Source organism: Mirounga angustirostris, unplaced genomic scaffold, assembly GCF_029215605.1.
Source record: "Mirounga angustirostris isolate CCGP_5_RB_7025 unplaced genomic scaffold, mMirAng1.0.hap1 SCAF_13, whole genome shotgun sequence".
Lineage (NCBI taxonomy): Eukaryota > Metazoa > Chordata > Mammalia > Carnivora > Phocidae > Mirounga > Mirounga angustirostris.
In genome coordinates this window covers 44,165,158-44,190,222 of record NW_026991721.1, presented here as the reverse complement: position 1 = coordinate 44,190,222, position 25,065 = coordinate 44,165,158, and the positions used below count along the sequence as shown (strand labels likewise).

Below are 25,065 nucleotides of genomic sequence, written 5' to 3'. Positions count from 1 at the left end.
CCCTCTCCAGCCACATGGGAAATGTGACCAGAAGAGCTCCACATTTTTCTACTCTCTGGCATTCTCTCTAAAATAATATTTTAGAAGGAGGGCGCCTGGTTGGGTCAGTTGTTAAGCATCTGCCTTCGGCTCAGGTCATGATCCCAGGGTCCTGGGATCAAGCCCCGCATCGGGCTCCCTGCTCTGTGGGAAGCCTGCTTCTCCCTCTCCCACTCCCCCTGCTTGTGTTCCCTCTCTTGCTGTCTCTCTGTGTCAAATAAATAAATGAAATCTTTAAAAAATAATAATAATAATATTTTAGAAGGAGTATGAGGGAGAACTAGTATTTACCGAGAACCAACTATTTTCCAGGAATTGGACCAGGTGTTTATTCTTCACAACAGCTCCAAGAGGTATGCAATATTATCTCCATTTAAGATGAGGAAATTGAGGGGACGCCTGGGTGGCTCAGTCGGTTAAGCGTCTGCCTTCAGCTCAGGTCATGATCCCGGGGTCCTGGGATCGAGTCCCGCATCGGGCTCCCCACTCCGCGGGGAGCCTGCTTCTCCCTCTGCCTCTGCCTCTCTCTCTCTCTATCTCTCATGAATAAATAAATAAAATCTTTAAAAAAAAAATGAGGAAATTGAGGTACAGAAAGGAGAAGTCATGTATCCAAGTTCACAGCTGGTCAGCCGCTTCAGAGAAGCTCTGGACTGTCTTAGTCCAAATTTTTGTTAAAGAAAATAAGCATCAGCAAAGCACGGTCTGTATCCTGTGTGTCTTAGACTCCAGACTCCACAATGAGCAATTCCCACAGTCAGGTGCATTCACTAGGAGGGTCTTTCAATTTCAGAGTCCCAAGACTATTCTCTCTGCACATCCCTGTTCAGCTAATCTTCCCTCATTTGGACAACTCTCATTCCAAGTGGTCCCCCTGCTGGTGACCCTCTTCTGGTATAGTCCCAACTGAAGTCTTCTCTCAATTTCTGTCTCTGTAGATTTGCTTTTTTTGGACATATCATTTAAATGGGATCTTATAAGGTGGTCTGTTGCAATGGTTTTCTCAGCTAGTGTGATGAATAAAAGGTAAAATATTTAGTATTTCCTCAACACCCAAAACCTCATTGTTTTTATTTAAAAATATAGCACACCAAATATATATATAAAACACATGATCTTGGATTTGCTAATACTGATACACAGTCCTGAAAATGCCCTAATTATTTTTCCTTCTGCAAACAGGTATTTTTTTTTTGCAGATCTGCATTAAACTTATACATTTATTTGGAAAGATTAACATTGACATTATTCAATGTTATATATTTTCAATTCCAGGTACATAGTATTTCCTTTCTAATCCAGTCTGTTAAGTTGGAAGTTTCAAGAACTTTAAAAAAATTATTATTTAGGTTTTGAACATCTATTATCTGTATTAAACTCTTTACTGGTGTTATTTTTATATGGCACATTTCCCCACGGTCTATTCTAAATCATTATTTCTGATAGACAGAAAAGCTATTGAATTGTGTACAAAATTTTTGGAAAACAGTATTGAGGCTTTTCAAAAGATTAAAAAATAGGACTGCCATATGATCCAGCAATCCCATTTTGGAGTATTTATCCAAAAGAATGGAAATCAGGATCTCAAAGAGATATCTACACTCCCATGTTCACTGCAGCATTATTTACAATACCCAGAATATTGAAACAACCTAAATGTCCATTGATGGATGAATGGATAAAGAAAACATGGTATATTCATACGATGGAATATTATTTAGCTTTAGAAAAAGAAGAAAATCCTGTCATTTGAAACCATATGGATGATCCTGGAGCACATTATACTAAGTGAAATAAGTCAGTCATAGAAGGACAAATACTGCACGATTCCACTTATATGAGGTGTCTAAAATAGTCAAACTCATAGAAGCAGAGGGTAGATTGGTGGTTGCCTGCGGCTCAGGAGAGGGAGAATGAGGAGTTGCTATTCAACAGGTATAAAGTTTCAGTTACGTCAGATGCATAAATTGTAGAGATCTGCTGTTAAATACAGTGCCTACAGTTAACAACAATGTACACTTATTTTGTGAGAGAGTAGATCTCATGTTGTGTTCTTACCACAGTAAAAAAAAAAAAAAATTAACTGGAAAACAATTATACAAACAGTTCTTCAAAGATAGAAGTCAGAATCTATACTGCCTCATTCTCCAGATGTGAGGTAGTGTCACTCCCTATCTTCTAATTCTTTAATATGTTTGTTGGAGGCAGAGTTTCACAGACCACTTCCTGGTGTGGGAGTGGGCATCTCACCTGAGTCATAGAAAGTTCCAGAGATTGGACAAGCTGATAACTTGAGCCAGGGAGATGAGGTCATTCTTTTTGCCAACCATTGCAATCTTGCAAAAGGCAGAGGTGGTGACATGTTTCCTGGACCAGAAACTAAACCTATGTGAGAAGCCCTTAGGCAGAAGAAGATGGAAAGTGTGATCAGTGGAGTTCATTCTGGACCCTGTCCCCACCTTGACCTCTCCCAACCCCTCCATACTGTAGCCAGAGTGAACTTTTGTCATGAAAGATGATTCAGAGGACCCATCACGATCTGTCTCTGCTCACTTCTCTCTAGCCTACTGGCTACCTCCTGTCCTCTCTCTGGGACCCAATTCTCTAAGCATTAGTAAATTTCTTTCAGCTCCACAAGAAACTCATCATTTTCATTTTTACCTGTAGGCCTTTGTCCATGCCTATCTCTCTGTTCCAGCCCCTTTCACATCCAACCTTCCAAACTGACTAATGCCTGCTCATTGTCAAGTCGCAATTCAGACCTCAGTTCCTCTAGGAATTTTTCCCTGACCCTCAAGACTGGGTTAGGTTGGGGCACCTCGGTGGCTCAGTCTTTAAGCGTCTGCCTTCGGCTCAGGTCATGATCCCAGGGTCCTGGGATCAAGCCCCGCATCGGGCTCCCTGCTCTGTGGGAAGCCTGCTTCTCCCTCTCCCACTCCCCCTGCCTGTGTTCCCTCTCTTGCTGTGTTTCTCTCTGTCAAATAAATAAATAAAATCTTTAAAAAAAAAAAAAACTGGGTTAGGTTTTCCCCTTCCAGGGGTTTTTACTCCTATTCTATGGGTTATCCAACTGTGTTGTGATTGCCTATTAACTTGTCTGCTCCTCACTCCCCCTATACTGAAAGCCCCTTCAGACAGAGATAGAATCTGCCCAACATCTGACCTCATGAGATACCCCAAGTTAGAGCTTCCCAATCAACTTGCTCCCAAACTTCCTGATCCATAGACTCTGTGAGACAATAAGTGATTGTTGTTGTCTTGAATCACTAAATTTTGGAGTCATTTGTTATAGAGTAATGGATAACTAATACACTATCAAAACTTAGCAGCTTTAGACAACCATATCTCAGATTCTGCAGGATAGTAATTGGCAATCTCTTGGTCCTTGTGGCATCAACTGCGGCACAACTCAGCAATACTCAGCTGATGGGTGGGCTTGTTGGGCAGATCCAAGATAGCTTCACTCACAGGTCAGGCACTTTTTGGGCTAGAAGATAGGCTTAGTTGGAACAGATGACCATAGGGCCTACATTTGGCCTCTCCAGCATGGCTGTCTCAAAGCAGATGGACTTTTTACATGGCAGCTGGCTTCCCTCAGAAAAAGTATCCCAAAAGAACCCAGAAGAAGCTGCATGACTTTTTATGACCTAGCTTTGGAAATAATGTACAGTCATTTCTGCTATCTCTCTTGGTTGAAACAGTCATAAGACCACCTAGACTCAAGAAGAGGAAAGAGACCCCACCTCTTGATAGGAGGAGTATCAAAGAATTTGTAGCTATTTTTTTTTAAAAGTCGACTAATTATTAAGGTATAATTTGCATGCAATAAAATGCACCCATTTAAATATGTAATTTGGCAAGTTTTAACAAATGCCTATATCCTGCGACTACCACCACCATGAAGTTATAGAGCATTTCCTTCATCCCAAAGTTCCCTCCTGCCTACTTGCAGTCAGGCCCCTCACCTCTCCCTCTCAGCACTAGGCAAGTACTAACCTGCTTTCAGGCTCTTCTAGAATTTTATATGATACAGTATATAGTTTTTCACTTTTTCACTTAGCTAAACTCTTTTGAGACCTGCCCTGTTGTTTATTGCGTATATCAATAGTTCATCTCTTTTTTATTGCTAAGTAGTTGCTATTGTATGGCTATAAACTTTTTGTTTTAGCAGTTACCTGTTGATGGACATCTGGGTTGTTTCCAGGTTTAGATTATTATGATAAAGCTGCTATGAACAATCATTTTCATTTCTCTTGAACAAATACCTAGGAGTGGGGTTGCTGGGTTGGTCATATGAGAGATATGTGTTTAACTTTATAAGACCACCCAATTGTTTTCCAAAATGGTTGTGCCATCTTACTTTTCCAGCAATAATATATGAAAGTCCTAGCTGCTCCCCATCCTTGCTAACACACGGTATTGTCAGTCTTTTTAAGTTTAGCCACTCTAATGGGTGTGTAGTGGTATCTCATTAGGGATTTAATTTGCATTTCCCAGAGGACTAATGGTGTTGAGCGTGTTTTCATGTATTAATTGGCCACTGATATGTCTTCTTTTGTGGAGTGTCTGTTCAAATCTTTGGGCATTTGTAATTGGTTGTTTTATTCTCTCATGATTGAGCTTTAGTTGTTTATAAATTATGGATACCAGCCTTTGGTCAGGTATATGTATTGAAATATTTTCCTCCAGACCGTGGCTTGCCTTTTCATCTTCTTAAAACTAATGAAAGAGCAGAAGCTTTTAATTTTTATGAAGTTCAATTTATTATTTTCTTTTTTTAAATTCCTATTAAGAAAACCTATAAACTGGGGCACCTGGGTGGCTCAGTTGGTTAAGCAACTGCCTTCGGCTCGGGTCATGATCCTCGAGTCCCGGGATCGAGTCCCACATCGGGGGGTCCCTGCTCATCAGGGAGCCTGCTTCTCCCTCTGACCCTCCCCCCTCTCATGCTCTCTCTCTCTCTCTCTCTCATTCTCTCTCTCAAATAAATAAATAAATAAAATCTTAAAAAAAAAAACCTATAAACTAAAAACTTTGCCTACCTAAGATCACGAAGATTTTTTCCTATGTTTTACTCCAGGAGTTTTATAGTTTTAGCTTTTCTGTTCAGATCTATGATTAACTTTGAGTTAATTTTTTATAGGTATATAATCAGGTCAAGATTCGTTTTTTTTTCCAGGCATATGCAATGGTTACAGTAGCATTTGTTGAAAATAGTATCCTTTCCTCATTTATTTACCTTGGCACTTCTGTCTAAGCAACTGTCTATATATGTGTGTATATATATACACATATATATAAAATCAAATATGATAGTCAAATATATGTAAATATATATGTATATATGTTTTTACATATCTATTTCTGGATGTTTTTGTCACATTCTATTGATTTGTATGTTTCTCTTATGTAGTCATATTTTAAAACTGCCAAAAGCATGTAGCAACTCACTGGAGCTGAATCGCTCCCATGACATCATACACTAACGCCCGCAAGCACAGTCTGTATTAGCTGGCTCAGGCTTCTGGGAGATGACACTCTGGCTCCAGCTTACCGTTCTGAGCTCCTCTCCCTCAGAGAGCACAAAGAGATCATAAAAGTAATTTCAAAAATTAGTTAGGAGGAGGAGGAGATATGTGGGGGGGAAAGCGATGTGATCTCTTTTTGCCAGAGTTCTGGTCATTCAAGTTAAACTTCGTTTCAAGAGACAGAGAGATGAAGAGATGGGGTAGGTTGCAGAGCCATGTCTCCAGCCTAAAAGAAAAAGTCACAACCCTTATAAATAAGGTGGGAAACAATCCCACTTTTTAATATTGAAACATGCCAATGGATGTTAGATCAAAACATTATCCCCTTTATGAGTCTGTCACAGCGCCTGCTTAAAGGTAGTGTAAACTTTCCCTCTCAAGAGAATATTTTACTTCATGACTTTTTTTTTTTTTTTTTTGCAAAATACCTTTTTAATTGTTTCCTGTTTGTCAGGAACAAAGTTTTTGGATAAGAAGTCATAGCAGGGCTTTTCTGTTTCTCAAAAGCAACTTTGTTGTCAGTAAACTTTCTGATTTACTAGAAATTTGAACTGGTTTACAAAGTCAACAGCTCAGGTCTCTAAAAATTATTGAGATTTAATATTAATACATTTAGTTGATTGCTTTAGGGTCTGTTTGCAGAAAGAGTGATCCTCAATGAAAACAGGTGAACAATTTGAAAAAGTATAAAATGTTTAGCAACTGTGCATACCAAAGAGGTTATTTGGCATTTTGCCAAATTAGACAATATATTTGGCTTTTTCTACCACAGAAATTCTCCTACCTGCATTTCTTTAGGTGGAGGGGTGGATGGGTAGAGGGAGAGGAAGAGAGAGAATCTTAAGTAGGCTCCACACCCAGAGCAGAGCCTGGGCCAGGCTCGATCTCACGGCCCTGAGATCATGACATGAGCCGAATTCAAGAGTCAGAATCTTGACTGACTGAGCCACCCAGGCGCCCCTCTCCTGCCTGTATTTCTACATCACTCAACATGGCAAGGCTAACAGAAAATCAAAGTCAAATGAGGAAACTTGGCAAATGCTTATCTGGCCTCACTGTTTAACCACCAACTGGCAAATACCATAAGAAAAACTGTACAGGAGATAAATGATAGGGTAAAAGTACATTTTTGACCCTGGGTCCAGGCTCTCATAAAAGCAGTAGGCTAAGATTTATAGGAAATGATTTGGGAATGATTTCAAAGTGCTGAATAATCACAAAAATTGTTTTTCCATTTAACAGAAATAATTCGCTTGCTTGAAAATTTTTGGTGGTAGCTTTTTTTTTCCCTCCTGCATCTGTACTCTATTTAATAATTTTACCCCACAATCCCACCTGTTGTTATTCTAGGAAAGACCAAGTACCTAAAAAACCTTTATCAGATGTGTAGATCACAGCAAACTGTGGGCATTTAACAAATACATAACACTGATGGAATAAAGGAAGGTTCAAATGAGCTAGAACACATAAATTAGACTGGTTATTTTTTGGATGACTTTTTACTGATGAGAAAAACTCCCTCAATCAAAAGCTAGTATTTATATTAACTGCTTCAATTCCTTTCTTTTAAGTTCTTAATTTGTTTATTAATATAACACAGAACTAATCAGAAAATATATGATAACCTATTTTTTAATATCTAATTTTTCTAATTTTTAAAAAAGATTTTATTTATTTATTTGAGAGAGAGACACACACACAGAGAGCACGAGCAGGGGAGGGGCAGAGGGAGAAGGAGAAGCAGACTCCCAGAGGAGGAGCCCAACATGGGGCTCCATCCCAGGACCCTGGGATCATGACCTGAGCCAAAGGCAGACGCTTAACCAACTGAGCCACCCAGGCGACCAGATAATCTATTTTTTAAAAACCAAACTCAAGAATGCCAAACAGGTGACTTATGAAGAGTGGAGGTTCAAGAGAGGGCCTCACTTCTGTCTTCCCGGGACAGAGAGAGAACTATTTGACTAGGGTGTTATTAGCCTAAGTAGGTGCTGCCAGGATGTAAGAAATTGTCTTGAGGCAGAGAACGAGGGAAAAATGCAGGAGAGAAAAGGGGAACTTCAAAGGTTGTAGGGGTCTGATGTATTTTCCCCTCAAAGTAGGACAGAGCTGCAAAACGTAGAAAGTGGGGGAAAGACGGAATCGAAGTTTGTGTTGGTTTTCTTGAGGTTAGGAGCAAAGAAGTAAAGCGAGAAGCAAAATAGGATCAAGGATCTTTCAGAGCTGGACGTTATCATATAAACACTTAGTCCAGGGGGTTGCAATTCTGTTTAGAGTCAAACCCAAAGGAAGTCTTACACAAAACAAGAGAAGAGAGAAAAAAAGCCTTGGTGGTTGAAGAGCAGAGTGGGGCAGAACCCGTCCATGCGCACAAACCCCTCTCCCCGTCCTGCGAGCTTCTGGAAAACCACAGAGCCGTCTCTATGTCTCACTTGAAGCGGAAGAAACAGACACACAGATCCAAGTGTGCCTCACGGTCACAGCGCAGAGCCGGATGTCACGTCTCCACACAACTCACTACTTACGGGTTTGCCACGGGAGGCAGGCAAGGAGGGGGCGTGAGTTTTGTGCAATCAGCAGGGTGAGCGGTGGCAGTGAAAATCGCTCAGGGAGAAGGCGGGAGGGCGGGATCTCGGGGGCAAAAGGCGGCAGCGCGGCCCCTTCGCCTGGACTCTTCCCCTTGCGGCCACCAGGTGGCGCGCCCGGCCCGCGGGTAGCGGTTGCGCAGGGTGGCGGGAAGGGGAAGCCCTCGCGCGCGCGTCGCCTTGGAAACGGAGGGTGCGGCGGCAGCAGCCGAGTGTGTGGGCCCGGTCCGCGGGCCGCATGCCAGTGCTACTTGTGGGTCCACTGCAGTGCATCCGCACCTGGCAGCCGTCCAGGGGAGGTAGGGAGACCGGCTGGACCCCTCGCTCGGCCGCTGACTCCTTCCAGTCTGACTCTTAAGACTTTACATCTCCGCCCCACCCCCACCAGCCCTGGGGCCTGCTCTGAGCCCAAATGGGCCTGGGGTCGCGCCCTCCTGGCGTCCTCCACCAAGTCCTGCTCCGGGACCGTTGGGAACCGCCAGGAGGGGTTCTCATAGGCCCACCCCTTTTCACGCAGGAGATCTTTTGATCTGATCAAAATACTAACCTCCCTTTCCTCGCAGTTGAATCCCCGGATGCGTTGCTTATTTGCCCTTCTCGATCTTCTGCTCCTGGAGGACAGGATCTGAATTTGACTCAGATTTGTAACTTTCGTGGTGCCCTCACAGCCTCTCGTACACAGTAGATGCTCAGTAAACGAATCCTTCCATTTGTATGGAGCTTTATGCTTGACAGTGTTCCCAAATCATTTGAGCTTTCTTGATAACCCTGCCAGGAGGCAGGAAAGATGGAAGAGAACCCAGGGTCAGAGGGGTTTCGGGGCTTGTTCGAGGTTAGTGGAGGAGCTAGGACTAGAGTCAAGTCTTGCTCTGCGTAGCGCTCTTCTCACTGCATTCCCAGTCTCGTGAATGCCTTTTGAGTGAAGGCTCACACATCCTGCGTCCTTCTCCGGAGGAGCACAATAGCCCTCCCGCGTGGGTACGTCCTCAGTGCCCTGAGTGTTGTCGATGGCCTCACCCTCGCCCTCCCAATCCACAGATTGGCTTCAGCTCCTTGCCCTGGATGCTGCAACATCCTTCCGAACAGGACACTTCGTTTATTTCTTTTATTACTTTGTTAGATTTGTATAGTACCTTGCTTCTTCACCCCCCTTCTTACTCCATGATTAATTTTCTGCTGGGCAAGAGAGCTGAGGAGGTGGTTGGGAGGTGGAATTCAATGGGAGGTCCCATTGAAGAAAAAAATATATATACACATATATATTTCTGTGAAGGCAGAGAAGGAAAATAACAAGATTGGGTATTTATCACTACGTGTGTGATAACCCCTCATGGATTTCCTTATTGCCACCCCAAGACCTGGCTCCAATAGATTTTCTTCATATTCACCACTGTTCTTTGAAGCTAGAAGCCTTTTTGTTCTCCTCCACCATCAGAGGATGAAAATACTACCTGTAGTTCCATTATCCTCACAATATTTTTTCACGATGAATGTGAAAATGTGACATTTCTAAGCTTGAAAGACAGCAGGAGTTGGGGGGGGAATGTAGTTCTGGTTGCTAGAGAAGTTAGTATAATATAGTGCTTTTCAAACTATGTCATGAGCAATTCTGGATCAGAAGATAGACCAATTTTTAAGGTAAGAATCCAGTATAATTTGAGAACTGCAGTTCAGAAATGTGCCACTGACCAAAGGATTTGCATTGGTAAAGAAAATACATGGTAATGTAACATAAATCATCAATTAGGCAAGTGAAAGTTAAAAATATCATTTCTCCAGATATTTTATTTATTTATTTATTTATTTATTATTTTTTAAAATATAAGGTACATTAATAATAGTTAACTTTATTATTTTTTTAATTTTAAGTAGGCTCCATACAACTTTATTTATTTATTTTTTTAATTTTAAGTAGGCTGCATACCATGGGGCTTGAACTCCCAACCCTGAGACTGAGCCAACCAGGCACTTTTATCCAAATATTTTTAAATACCTTAATTTGAATATATGGTGGTTTAACATATCTCCAAACTGGCTGTGTTTTACATTTTAAAGCTGCTTTGGGCTGTATATACACAATCAATAAAAAAGGAGAACTGAATTTGTTTTAAGCTAACTCTTAGGTGATATTCTCACTACTAAAAAGCTTTAAATGAATTCAGGGTTTTTTAAGATACACTGAAGAACATTTCTAAAACACTTAAAAATTGTATTAAAAGTATGTTTTACCATAAGTGAGAATTTGAATTTGAAAGTAATTTACTTTCAGGACCCCTGGGTGGCTCAGTCAGTTGAGCATCCGACTCTTGATCTTGGCTTGGGTCTTGAGCCCCACATTGGGCTCCACGTTGGGCTCTGCACTGGGCATGGAGCATACTTAAAATAAATAAATAAATAAATAAATAAATAAATAAATAAATAAATAAATAAATAAATAAATAAATAAATTTTACTTTCTAAATTAAGGGTATATACAATATTATGAGCAAATAAATAGGGCCATTGGTAAAGAAAGTGAGTACACATTATTTGCAAGTCAGTCATTCAAATTAGACATTTATTGAACATCCAGTTTGCATCCATGGGAGATGCTGGCCTATGTGCCAACATATATTTTTGAAAACCCAAATATGGTTTGTTGAAGTGATTAGTTGTTATTCAGTATTAAAGGAGTTGTGTTTTTTTGAGGATGAATGCCATGAATGTTTTCAAATATATATTGCAATTAACACTATAGTGAGATATTAGACATTATTATTATTTATTAGAGTTACACATTTATAGCTAGTTAATGGCAGAGTCAGCACTAGATAGACTTCAAGACTCCCAACACCCATATAGAGATCTTTTAACTAAACCTCTGATGGAATCTTATTCAGAACTTTTGCCATTACTAATGTTATTAAGTAAATATCTTCCATTTTAATCTACATTTTTATGTAAAAACATTGGCTAACAAACATCAGAATTCATTCCAAATGTCCAGAAAGGTATCAGGGCAGAACTGCCATCCCTCCCAGACCCCACAAAATTTGAAAAGAGTCATTAGGAGGCTTCTGGATATTCGTGGCTCCACAAAGTCATGAAAAAAGTCATTAGGACTTTCTAGATATTGAGCCAGGATCCTGACAATGCACTCTTTGTTTTTTGGGTGATTTTGCAGAGTCAAGTAAAGCATTATGGGGTAACAGCATATTTGAAGAAGATGGCTATTATATGTCCATTTTATCCAAACAGACTTCTTACTTTTCACCGAGAAGCATTCAGGGAATATATTTTGAAACATTTTCTGATGGAAAGTGATTATGGGGTGGTCTCTGAAAAGGCTGGAGACCTGAGTCTTTCAAACCCAGCCTCCTTGCCTGCCCTCCCTCCATGGCGTATGTTATTGAATGCCCAAACAGAGCTGGGAGAGGAAAAACAGCACAAAAGGTCACACTGTGGGCAGAGATCTCCGGAGCCTTCATTACCTGCACAATCTTTCTAGTCTTTTAAAGTTGCTCATTATTTTCTTAAAGTTCTGCTGGAGTATGCTTCTTTCTTCCCATCTGTCTGAGTAGAGACCTTGTCTCTTCCATATTTTATAATTAAGGGCCAGGTAAAGCCATGCACAGAGCTGGTGCTGAATAGATGTTTGCAGTTACTGATAGACAGATTAGGTGTCCCTCTGTCAAGAATTAGTCATGTGAAACCTGCCTGGAAGATAATTATGTTACTTTGTGAATTTTTTTTTCTATGATGCTCACCCTTTGCAGAGTTAGAAATCCTCTAGATGGTCAGGAACTGTAAATCCTTGTGAATGTTTATGAAACTCCCACTGCTTGTAGGACCTTATCAAATGTAGAAGTACTTTCTGAAGTAAAGTCATTAGCTCATTGCAAAAATACATCTAATAAGAGGGCAAGCCAATGCTTACTAATTTTCTGGAAAGTATGTGAAACAATGAATATTAATAGAGTTTATGCATCAATCATTTGTGCTTCATGGATCCACATTTTCACTCATATTTTATGAAAGTCCTTTTCCATGAGCTGCAGTTACATAACTAATTATACTTTAGGCAGAGAACTGAAAACCTAAGAGCCAGGTAACTGAGGTAATTGAACAAGATGAGGTCATTTTTCCCCCAGCACCAGATGGGTACTGTAGGTGGAAACTGTAACACTTGATCTCTTCCATATGACTCAGAAAGAAAACGAGAGATCAAGGTTAGAATTTGTTTTAACTTTTAAATGAAATATTTATAATAAAAATCACTGTTAAATAGTAACTTATTGTTGTAAAATGAAACACTGGTCAGCATGTTATCTTTTTGCGCAATAGTCAAGTTAAAAAGTCTAATTCTAAAATAGAAAATAATATTAAAATTCAACTCTGTATCTAAAACGAAAGCACTTTTTTTCTCAGCTGATAAGTTTCTGTGAACCGTGATGGTATAATGACACATTTTAGTGTGTTGTTTATGGAATTGTTCACAATACTTTCGTATCTGAGAAGATACCACTTAATATATTATTCTGTCCTAATGTGCTAAGTCTTTCTGTTGTGTCACCTGTGTGCTTTTCAGCGGGAAGGTGTTATAGTATGTTTGCATTCAGGTATACTCGAATCTGTTAGAAGAGAGAGATGAACACCCTTGGCTGGAAAAGTCTGAGACACAAAGACTGAGCCTGGCTCGAGGTCTCGGAAAATGTATTTCATTTCAGAGAGATTTTCCACTGTGGATCTCAGTGATCTATGTGGATTGCCGATTCAGTGACCCAAATCAATGATGAAGGTTGACAATAGCAGACCGCATGGATTAGTTTTTCCACATATCATCATACTTGGCAGCAAGCAGACATCCTCTGCTTTATAGGTACCTGGAGTTTGAAGAAGCATGATTTGGAGCTTTAACCAAATGGCCATAATACTTAACTAAACTCTTTCTATATATCAGCCACTATGCTAGGTGCTTAAAATATTAGCTTATTTAATCCTTACAATGGCTTTTAGAGTAAGATTTTTGCTCTCACTTTACAGATAATGAAACTGAAGCTCAAAAAGATTAAGTAACCTACTCAAGGTCCATTGACAATAGGTGGTGGATCTGGGATTAAAACATGTCTCCCTGATTCATCCATCCATTTTTTCATTTGACAAGAATTTATCGTGCATCTGCCTGTGCTAGGTGGGGAAATAGATTAATGCACAAGAATTATATCATTCCCACTCTCATGGAGTTTCCAGCCATCAAATAAATCATTAAAAAGGCTAAATTCTTTCTACCATACTCAACTACTAATACATTGATTAAAGTTTAGGCACTCATTTTTTTGAGATTAATGGAAATTAGATAAAAATCTATTACCGAAGACTATATAATCTGAAAAGAAGTACTTTAGTACCTATACAAAATCCATGAGTTATTCCTGCTTACTATAAAAATCTGTGAATAGTGGACCTAATTTTTTACTTTTAAAATATATTATTTTTGATAATTTTTATTATTGATTAAAAAGCAATTAATAGCTGATGAGCAGTTACTGTTAATAATAATTATTATTACTATTATTTTTCATTTGTAAACCTCTTAGCCATTTAAAAAACATTTGAATATGTGCTTTTATTTGCTCTTTATAACAACCCTGGTCAAACCTGATCTTTTGGATTCTAGTTTCTTGGTGCCCATAGAAAGTTGTGCTTTTGTTTTATCTTAATTTAAAAAAAGTAACAGACATTTCCTGAGCTGCTACTACATGCAGTGCACTTTGCCAAACACTGCGGAGAAAAAAATTGCTGAAAAAGTTTAGTCCTTGTTCTTAAAAGAACTCGATAGGGACAACAGATGTAGATGGATAATATAAGGGGATGAGTCTCTTAGAAAGTTTTGGGTGGGGAAATGCTGTACCGGCCAAACATGGAACTTACCAGACTCAAGAATCCATTGATTCGTGATGTCCCAGCATTGTGGTGGATGATAGGTCTGGGGACATGGAAAAAACAGTTTTAAATTAAGTCCCAGCAGTTCCTCATCTTGAGTAAGCACAAGTAGAGGGGCAAAGATGGAATTTATTTACTTTCCCTGTTTCTTTTCTAAACAGGTATGCTTCTTACTAACTAAGCAACACAATGGATAACACAGCGAAAGCAAATAAAAAGGATATTCAAGATGGGCCACACAAAGAAGTCAAATTGCCTACCAGTGAAGCACTTCTAGACTACCAGTAAGCTTAGATTATGGAATCCAAACATTCCCATATGTAAATGGAAATCACTGTTAAGATTCATGTAACTCCAAATGGAAAGTGATGTACTCAAAAGCTGTCAAGAGAGCTAGACTGGAGTTAGACTGGAAGCATAAATGCACTCTTGTGCTATGTGCATCTTTTTTAAAGTTTCTGAAACTTTGACTATAACATATTCCAAGTAGTAGCAATGAAACAGCATTTGTTAATGTGGTTTTGACTCCCTCTCTCCCTCTACTGGTCACTTTCCCACATGCTGTATACGCAGTTTGTAACAGCGGGCTGACTTATCTCTTAAAGTACAATATAGAATAGTTCATGTACATTTATAGAAGAACAAACGATTTTTCATTTCTAGACATTCCAATGAGTATTATCTCCAGTGGCTGCAGACCAAATCCAAATGATGCAATTATTTTTAATAAAAATATTTCCTAGTGTCTCACTCCCAGGAGCTGGAGACAAAACCAGAGGTAAGATACTCTATGTTTATGTTTTATCCAATTCATAAACAGTAAATCTCTGGAGAGATCTTGAACCTCAGTTTTTGGCACACGGTAGGTGTTTTAATGTGTAATTCTTAGGGAGTGAATGAATTCATTTCAGTCTTTTCCACATAAGAATACACTTCATAACCTTCAACAAAGTAGGTTTAGAAGGAACATCCCTCAATGTCATAAAATCCATCTATGAAAACTGCACAGCTAACATCATACTCAGTGGTGAAAAACTGAGAGCTTTTCCCCTAAGGTCAGGTACAAGACAAGGATGTCCACTCTCACCACTTTTATTCAACAGAGTCCAAGCCACAACAATCAGAAAAGACAAAGAAATAAAAGTCAACCATATTGGTAAGGAAGAAGTAAAATTTTCACTATTTGCAGATGACATAACACTATATATAGAAAACCCTAAGACTCCACCAAAAACCTGCTAGAAATGATAAATGAAATCAAGAAACCCGCAGGATACAAAGTCAATATACAGAAATCTGTTGCATTTCTATACACTAATAATGAAGTAGCAGAAAGAGAAATTAAGAAAAACAATCCCATTTACAATTGCACCAAAAAGAATAAAATAGCTGGGCGTAATTTTTTCTTTAAGATTTTATTTATTTGATAGAGAGAGAGAGACAGCAAGAGAGGGAACACAAGCAGGGGGAGTGGCAGAGGGAGAAGCAGGCTTCCTGCTGAGCAGGGAGCCTGATGTGGGGCTCGATCCCAGGACCCTGGGATCATGACCTGAGCCGAAGGCAGATGCTTAACAACTAAGCCATCCAGGCGCCCCTAGCTGGGCATAAACTTAACCAAGGAGGTAAAAGACCTGTACTTGGAAAACTATTAAACATTGATGAAAGAAACTGTAGGTGACACAAGCAAATGCACATGGATTAGAAGAACAAATATTGTTAAAATGTCCATACAACCTAAAGCAATCTACACATTTAATGCAATCCCTATCCAAATACCAATAGCATTTTCCACAGAACTAGAACAAATAATACTAAACTTTGTATGGAACCACAAAAGACCCCAAATAGCTAAAGCAATCTTAAAAAAGAACCACACTGGAGGTATCACAATCCCAGATTTCAAGATATACTACAAAGCAGTAGTAATCAAAACAATATGGTATTGGCACAAAAATAGACACACAGATCAATAGAACAGAATAGAAAGCCCAGAAATAAACCCGTGCTTATATGGTCAACTAATCTTTGACAAAGGAGGCAAGAATATCCAATGGAAAAAAAGCAGTCTCTTCAATAGATTGTGTTGAGAAAACTGCACAGCCACATGCAAAAGAATGACACTGGGGCCACTTTCTCACACCATGCACAAAAATAAACTCAAAATGGATTAAGGACTTAAATGTGAGACCTGAAACCATAAAAATCCTAGAAGAGAGCAGAGACAGTAATTTTTCTGACATCAGCAATAGCAACATTTTTCTGGATATGTCTCCTGAAGGAAAGGAAACAGAAGCAAAAATAAACTATTGGGACTACATCAAAATAAAAAGCTCTGCACAACAAAAGAAACGATGAACAAAACTAAAAGGTAACCTACTAAATGGGAGAAGATATTCACAAATGACATATAGAATAAGATATATAAAGATATATAAAGAACTGATACAACTCAGCGCACGCACACACACACACATCCAGTTGAAAATTGGCAGAAGACATGAGCAGACATTTCTCCAAAGAAGACATCCAGATGGCCAACAGACACATGAGAAGATGCTCGACATCACTCATCATCAGGGAAATGCAAATCAAAACTACAATGAGGTATCACCTTACACCTGTCAGAATGGCTAAAATCAACAACACAAGAAACAATAAGTGTTGGTGAGGATGTGAAGAAAAAGGAATCTCGTCAACTGTTGGTCGGAATGCAAACTGATCTAGCCATGTAGAAAACAGTATGGAGATTCCCCAAAAAGTTAAAAATAAAACTACCTTACAGACTCAGTAATTGCACTACCCAAAAAATACAGAAACACTAATTCAAAGGGATACATGCATCCCTGTTTATTGCAGCATTCTTTACAATAGCAAAACTATGGAAGCAGCCTAGGTGTCCATCGATAGATGAATGGATAAAGAGGAATGGATAATATATATAGATATGCATATATATATATTTCATTATACATAATATATATAATTGTATATTTATAAAATTATATAATTATATATTATTATAACTATATCTCATTATTATATATAAATATAAATAATATATAAATAATTTAATGAAATATTACTCAGCCATAAAAAAGAATGAAATCTTAGCATCTGCAACAACATGGATGGAACTACAGAGTACAATGCTAAGTGAAATGTCAGTCAGAGAAAGAAATACCATATGATTTCATTCATATGTGAGATTTAAGAAACAAAACAAATGAACAAAGAAAAAAAGACACAAGTCAAAAACAGACTCTTAACTACAAAGAACAAACTGATGGTCACCAGAGGGGAGGTGGGTGGGGGGATGGGTGAAATAGGTTATTGGGATTAAGAATACACTTACCATGACGAGCACTGAGTAATGTATAGAATTGTTGAATCACTATATTGTACATCTGAAACTAATATAACACTGTACGCTAACTATACTGGAATTAACATTTTTAAAAAATAATTTTTTAACAAAAACATGTACTTCATGCATTTACTGAACAAGTGCTTGAATGTTTACCAAGTCCAAGGCAAGTGCTGGGGGACAACAGCAAACAGACCACCCAGTTCCTGCTTGATGAGGCAGAGGAGACAGACATTAGATAAATACTTGAAGCTTTTTTAAAAAATTGCATAGCTACAGTTAAGACACTATGAAAGAAAAGTATAGGGTCCTGTGTAACAGTTTAACTAAAGGACTTGATATGGTCAGAGAGGTCAGGAAAAGCTTGTTTGAGGGAGGGACTTTGGAGCTGATCCCTGGCAGAGGAACAGGTGTTATGGAGACATAGGGTGGAGGAGAGAAAGGCTTATGGAAAGGACGCTGGGGTGAGGGAGAGCTTTACAGAGTCCAGGAACAGAGAGAAGGCAGAGTGCGGGAGAGAGGGTAAGAGCAGACTGGTGGCATGGGTAAGGGTGAGATAAGCCAAGCCCCGTGAAGCATTTGAGATTTGGGACTGGGAAACTATTTATTGGAGGGGAAAAAGGCTGCATGTGCAGAGCCCGTGATGCTGGTGACGCTGGTCTTTAAGAGATTTATTCTGAACAACATTCAGAGAAAATCCATTTCCTTCTCCTTGAGAAACTCCAAATCTATCTGTCTATTCTTTTCAGTGAGTGAAAGGGTCCGAACACTAAGAGAGAAACATGCATGGGAAGGGAATTTTAACAAAGTCCCCCTTTATTTTCTACTTGAGACATTAAGTTATAACCAGAAACCACCTGCCCTCATTTGTCAGCGTAACCGAAAACTTCCCTCGTCTCATCTTTGGAGAGTAGGACAAAAACTCAGGCTCTGTGAATACAATCTGGTCTCTAATTTGCTCCTATGGTTTACGTTGGTGACATCCAGATACAATTGTTTCTTTCTCTTCTAGGTCAGTCAGAGGCCTGTGTTTCTGTTCTTTCACAGAGGTTTACAAACAGACAAACATTTAAAAATTCTCATGATCTAGTGCAAGATATAAATTGAACATCTCATGCTTTTGTTCTCCCTGTTAAGACTAAATAAATAATCTTGTGGACTGGAACAGTCAAGGCCTTGCTTTACACTGTCACTCTGTTAGGGACACTTGACTCATTGCATGTGTTCCCAGGTGACAGACCTTTTGTCACATGACCAATAGCCAAAACATCCCCCTCACTTTCTGAGAAAGGATTGTCCAAGGATCCCCTGGCAGCATCTTATAATTCTCTTATACAATCTCATCTAACAAAGAGCTGGGAGAACATAGTAGGTAGTCAATGATTTCTGAACAACTAAACATGTTTTTAATCTATCCCCAAAAGATAAAGTCATGATCCTCTATGGTAGTTTGTGAAGAGCTGAGACTGCCAATGCTAAATCTATAAAGTAATCATCATCTCTAGGTAAAGGTGGTTTTAATTTCTTCCTTTATACTTGTTTTTCCCCCAGTTTTCTACAATGAGTATGAATATAGAAATAGGTGTGATTATGATTATAGGTTAAAAAATAGATAAAAGTATAAATTCTTTTTAAAAATCCAAATTTAGGGTCCCCTGGGTGGCACAGTCATGAAGCATCTGTCTCTTGGTTTCAGCTCAGGTCGTGATCTTGGGGTCATGAGATCGAGCCCCATGTCAGACTCTGCACTGAGTCTTTCTCTCCCTCTCCCTCTACCCCTCCCACCCCATGCTCTCACTCTCTCTCTCTCTCTAAAAAAAAAATCCAGATTTATTTGTTTTCCTTCTCTGAATTTTCAGTGAAATTGCCTGGAGGGAGAAAGTTGACACATTAGTAACATCTTAGTAATACAGAGAGGGAAGGGAAAAGGTGACCTGTTGTATTACTAACCATTTCCTATCACTGTGCTTTAGAATAGTGTGTATCCTTTTCGAACCACATTAATATATATTATCTCATTGGCTTATCATCCCACTTGCTTCAATATTTAGTGTGACATGTGCATACAATGGCATCTGAGGGAGATCTGAAAAGGAAAAAGTATATAGAAAACAGTGAAGCTCGAATTCCCAAGTGGCTGATAGTGTGGAATTCTGAAGTTCAGTTTCATCTTCATGAGACCCATGGAGGTTGAAGTAAATTCCAAGGAAAGGCTCAGCTAACTTAGACCTACAACTACCATGTGAGCCACAACTGGAGCAACGAAGCCACCAAAACCTTTAGGGCACCTCAGAATTGCCCCTGAGGCCTGCTGGTGCCACTCAGATCTTTCTGAACTGCTCCCAAGGAACACGAGACAAAGCCCCAGGTCATTTGCTCCTAACTGCTATGAGCGGAGGGGTGGTAGACTTAAGTGTCAGCTTGCCAGGTACAGCAAATAAAATTATACAATGCCAAATTAAATTTGATTTTCAAATAAATGAGAAATAATTTTTTTAGTATAAGTGTGTGCCATGCAGTATCTGGGGTTGGGGCTGGGTGGAGTCTCCAGACCCATTTTTGCATGCTCAGTCATCACCAAGGAAGCCTCTCAGCTGAAGCCAGGAGTAAGTCTATTAACCACACCACACAAAGACCTGGTCTCCAAGGGACACCATATACTTGAGATTCATTTGCCTGCTTCGCCCATGCAGAGAATGAATTAGGTTACCATATTTATAATTGCAGAAATTGCATAATTTTCATACATTTGCATAGGCCTTTCTCAGATAATTCTCATTTACAATATTTTAATTTTTCTCCTTAAAAATGGTAGCTAGAGAAGGCACTCCTTCAGAATTTTGCACACCTAAGCTTTATTTTTTTTAAGATTTTATTTACCTATTGACAGAGAGAGAGAGAGAGCACAAGCAGGGGGAGCAGCAGAGGGAGAGGGAGAAACAGACTTCCCACTGAGCAGGGAGCCCGACGCGGGGCTCCATCCCAGGACCCTGGGATCATGACCCAAGCTGAAGGCAGATGCTTAACCGACTGACCCACCCAGGCGCCCCCACATCTAAGCTTTAGGTGAGAAGTAAAAAGATGGTTTATACCTACTACTGTGTGGAAGCCACCCTGTTTATAGTAGTCCCTTCCATTTACTACCCCTGTCATAGCCTGCTATTTCCCCCATAACAATGGGTAAGTAGTATGTTTGGGTGTTTACTTCTTCATTGTCTAGTAAAATGTAAGCTCCTTGCAGGCAAGGGTCATGGAGGTCTTGTTCAACACCAACTCCATAATGCCATAAACAATACTGGGCACAGAGCAGCGGCTCATTGAATCTTGTACGTGCTGTTATGTGTTGTCTGTGTGACTGCATGAAAGGGAACAATGATCAATGTAAACTGCAGAATTTTGGAACTGAAACAGTATCGAGGTCTTCCCCTTCAATTGTCTTACCTACAGAGGAGTAAGCCACAGCCTAACTAGGGTGAGAGTCCTTAGGCAGTTAGTGGAGAAGCAGGACTGATATAAGATTCAAATTCAACTGAAATTTACTAAGCACTTACTTTATGCTAGAAACATTCACATGCAATTTCTTATTTTAATCCTTATAGGATTAGAGGTAGGTATTGTTATCACCACTGATAGCTTGGAAACTGTTGCTCAGAGAAGTGACTTGCCTGAGATCATACAGGTGAGAAGTGACAGGGACAAGATGGCAAACAAGAGTTTCTCATTCTGTAACGACCTCTCTGTTCACTACACCACAGAGGTGCTGTATTTTTATTTTGTTTTGTTTTAATTGAGGCAAGGTATTTATGCAGAGCTGTTTCCATTGTGTTACTTTGGTCTCAAATTTAAAGTTACAAGATTTGCTGGGTAAAAGAGAGATAGAGATATACTTAGCACTTCAAATAGCTGTCAAACGGCCTATACCAAAGTCTTTCTGCACTGTTCTATCTCTCCTTTGTACCTGACAGATGCTCAACAAATCTTGTTGGGTATTAAAGAAATGTGTTTGTGTCAGGAAAGCTTTTATTATTTATAGAAGAGATGGCATACTAACGAACTTGAACCAAAGGTATGCCTCATTTATCTTACTATTTCAAGAAGATGTGCCTGCCCTTATAAAGTCTTTGTTTTGTTATTTTTGTCTGAATTTTTTAGAATTCTAGAAAGCATGTTTTCTGTGTGCGCTTCCCTACGTTCCCTTTAAGCTGAATTATTTATAGATAATTAGAAAGTATAAAAATTATGACTGTGAAATGCAAATGGGGATTGATTTAGGAAAAAAACTTGAAGTTACCTCTCCAATATATATTTTAGTGAGTCAAATATACTCAGAAACACACACAAAAAAATCACTTAAGAAGGTATCTTATCCTTAAATGGGTTTTTATAATATATTTAATACTTTATTTCAATCTAAATAGTTTAATTTTTAAATTTGTTTCTCATTAATTTTCCTTGATAAGTAATTGTAACACATCTTTGTTTATTATCAGCTGTCAAATAAAAGAAAATGCAGTAGAACGATTTATGGCTCAAATAAGGAGACTTAGAGAAAAGAACCAAAAGTATCATGAAAGAGTAAGTATAACATTTAAAGCTTATATCTAGGGACACCTGGCTGGCTCGGTGAGTTAAGCATCTATCTGCCTTCGGTTCAGGTCATGATCCCAGGGTCCTGGGATCGATTCTCACATCGGGCTCCTTGCTCAGCGGGGAGCCTGCTTCTCCCTCTGCCTGCCATTCCCCTTCCTTGTGCACTCTGTCTCTCTGACAAATAAATAAATAAAATCTTAAAAAATTAAAAAAATAAAGCTTATATCTAGTTATTAAACATTTACACAAATGCCTTAAAAATTGTGAATTATGATGACATGTATTCTAGGAAATTCTTTAGTGCTTAGAATTGATTAATTTACAATCTTAGTTTTTGGTACATTTAAGGCTAGAGGGCACTGCTGTTCCTATTATATTAATTACCATGTCAAAGGAAGTCAGCTTGATCTGTGTTATTTAGATCATGATGACCCTGAATCTTGTGTTCAAAATTTTAAGGCTCTGAAATCACATTTATCTTTTAACTTCTTATTTAGCCAAAGTATAAAACATTGGTTCTCTGTTTTTAATTTCTGTATCTTTTTGTTTTTAGATTTTCAGAGGGTGCTTATGTAAATATTATTTGAAAAGTATAATCTCAATTGTTAAAGTGACTCAATGTTTAAGATGATATATTGTTTTTATAAAATCAGATTAAAATGAACATCAAAGCCATGCTGTATATGACCATCATGACTAAAGACTGGCAGAAATACAATTTGGAAGCAGTAAGTGATAATTAACACAACTTATCCCTTAAGGTGTCTCATAAATGAGGAAATACTGACACTATTTCCTATTAAAGCATTTATATGGACTCTAAAACTTCCACAGTTAACTGTTTTATTTGGCTTTTGTCTAAAATGACTATATCTACAAGTTTTTTTTTTTAAAAGATTTTATTTATTTATCTGACAGAAAGAGAGACAGCGAGAACAGGAACACAAGCGGGGGGAGTGGGAGAGGGAGAAGCAGGCTTCCCATTGAGCAGGGAGCCTGATGTGGGGCTCGATCCCAGGACCCTGGGATCATGACCTGAGCCGAAGGCAGACGCTTAACGACTGAGCCACCCAGGCGCCCCTATATCTACAAGTTTTAATGGAGTCTGGGGTCAGAGACCTGAGTTTACATCCTGACTGTACAACTTAGTGCTGGTATCATTTTGGCCCAAACTGGTAGGAGGCTCAGTTTCCCTCCTGTAGCATGGGCATTCCTGTCTTCCAAATAGGGCTAATTTGGCCATTGATTCAGCAACATTTATTGGGCCAGACATGCCATGGTGGTGATATAACTGTGACCCTGACATTCTCATGATTCTCCAGGATCAGTCACTAAAGTCTGTTTATCAGACTCAAACAGAAACTCAGGTCTGTGGATGAGAATGGAAAGGGGAACTTTGGTCTAGGTGCTGGGATGCAGTTCCACATGATGAGATCCACAGCATGGGAGAGGAGTGAGCTGCCATCAAGGGACCAATCCACATAGCCCAGGGGTCACCACTGGGACTCCTGGGTCAGCCTTGGACTTCCATTTGGTTGTGGAAAGGACAACAGACCAGGACTGAAGAATCGCTTTCCCATAGCCCCTCATTTGAAGCCAGAAACAAAATTCTTATTTTCATGAGGATTCACCTAAGAATGGGATAGGCCTATGTCTTCTTTTGGGGTCATCAGTGGACCCAGCAGTGAGGAGCATGGAGAGACAGACTCTAGCTCCCACTGTATGTATCTGTTTCTTTCCATTTATGCTGTTACTGCACCAGTTTAAGCCGCCACCATCTCTTACCCATCCTTCTTTAATTCAGTACATTTTCCAAGGTGGAACCTTTCGAATACTGTAAATCTTTCAGTGCTTAAAACCCTACAGTGGCTTCCTACTGTACAGAAAATTAAATCCATGCTCTTTACTAAAGTCTTTGAGGCCCTACAAAATCTGACCTCTGCTCACCTCTCTAACCTTATCTGTTTACCACTTGCTTCTTTTAAATCTTGGAAAACCCAGTCTCGGGCGCCTGGGTGGCTCAGTTGGTTAAGCGACTGCCTTCGGCTCAGGTCATGATCCTGGAGTCCCGAGATTGAGTCCCGCATCGGGCTCCCTGCTCAGCAGGAAGTCTGCTTCTCCCTCTGACCCTTGCCCCTCTCATGCTCTCTCTATCTCATTCTCTCTCTCAAATAAATAAATAAAATCTTTAAAAAAAAAAAAAAGAAAAGAAAACCCAGTCTCGCTCGTTATTGTACATTTATGCAGGCTGTTTCATCTTCCGGGAATGCTCTTCTCTTGGCTAGCTCCTTTTCATTCCCCCAAACTAAGCTGGAATGCTACATACAAATGTTATTATTAATTTGAAAGCACTATTATTAAACTGAAAGCTCTTTAGGCAGCAGCAGTCAAATCTTACTTACCTTTGTTTCTCCAGAAGGGCCCAGCATGTGTGGGTGTTCAATAAATATTTATTGAGTTGATTCACACTAACACCAGTGGAAGGAAAAATTTTTGAGGTCATGGATATTTAATTGCTAAGTTAAACATGACTCATTAGCAAGACATACTTTTCAGTTAGGGCAAAATCAGAAATACCCCTCTTCCTTCCTACATATCATCTCTTCCTTTGTATGAGTTTTATTTGGACTGTTCTGTTTGCATTCACTGCTCCACTTACCTCATTAGACATTTCATAGTTCACTGTGTCCACTTCCTTACCTCTGGTTCATTCTTTCACTCCTGTTCCACCACAACTACTAGGGCAGAAGTTATTAATGACCAAGTAGCTGGGTCCAATGGCCTCTTTATAGTCCTCACTTTACCCCTCTGGCCTTCAGCGGTCATCCCTGTCATCTTGAAACTCTCTTTGGCTGCCAGGACATCACTCTCCCTTAATATTCCCCCCTATTCACCAACCATTCCTTGTTTTTCACTCATTGCTCTTTTCCTGGACCCACCCCTAAATTAGTATTTTCCAGGGTTCTGATCTCAACTCTTCTCTTTAACTCTAAAGATCTTACTGAACACCACAACTTCAAATGCCATCTATATGGTG

The 25,065-nt window shown here is 39.3% G+C and overlaps 2 protein-coding genes across 2 annotated transcripts in view; one reads left to right on the top strand and one right to left on the bottom strand.

Annotated features, from left to right (window-relative positions):
- SYTL2 (synaptotagmin like 2) overlaps nt 1–25,065 on the bottom strand; it is a 198,963-nt gene that overhangs the window by 147,846 nt on the left and 26,052 nt on the right. The window contains exons 3-4 of the mRNA XM_064576812.1: nt 14,063–14,117; nt 2,290–2,438 (exon numbers count right to left, since the gene is read on the bottom strand). The gene's annotated coding sequence lies outside the window, so the exon portion shown is untranslated. The remainder of the gene's footprint in view (nt 1–2,289; nt 2,439–14,062; nt 14,118–25,065) is intronic.
- The window catches only part of CCDC83 (coiled-coil domain containing 83), a 40,055-nt gene continuing 29,244 nt past the window's right edge, over nt 14,255–25,065 (top strand). Inside the window, exons 1-2 of the mRNA XM_045892700.3 lie at nt 14,255–14,358; nt 21,929–22,013. Of these exons, the coding sequence (XP_045748656.1) occupies nt 14,264–14,358; nt 21,929–22,013 (180 nt within the window). The 5' untranslated portion in view covers nt 14,255–14,263. The remainder of the gene's footprint in view (nt 14,359–21,928; nt 22,014–25,065) is intronic.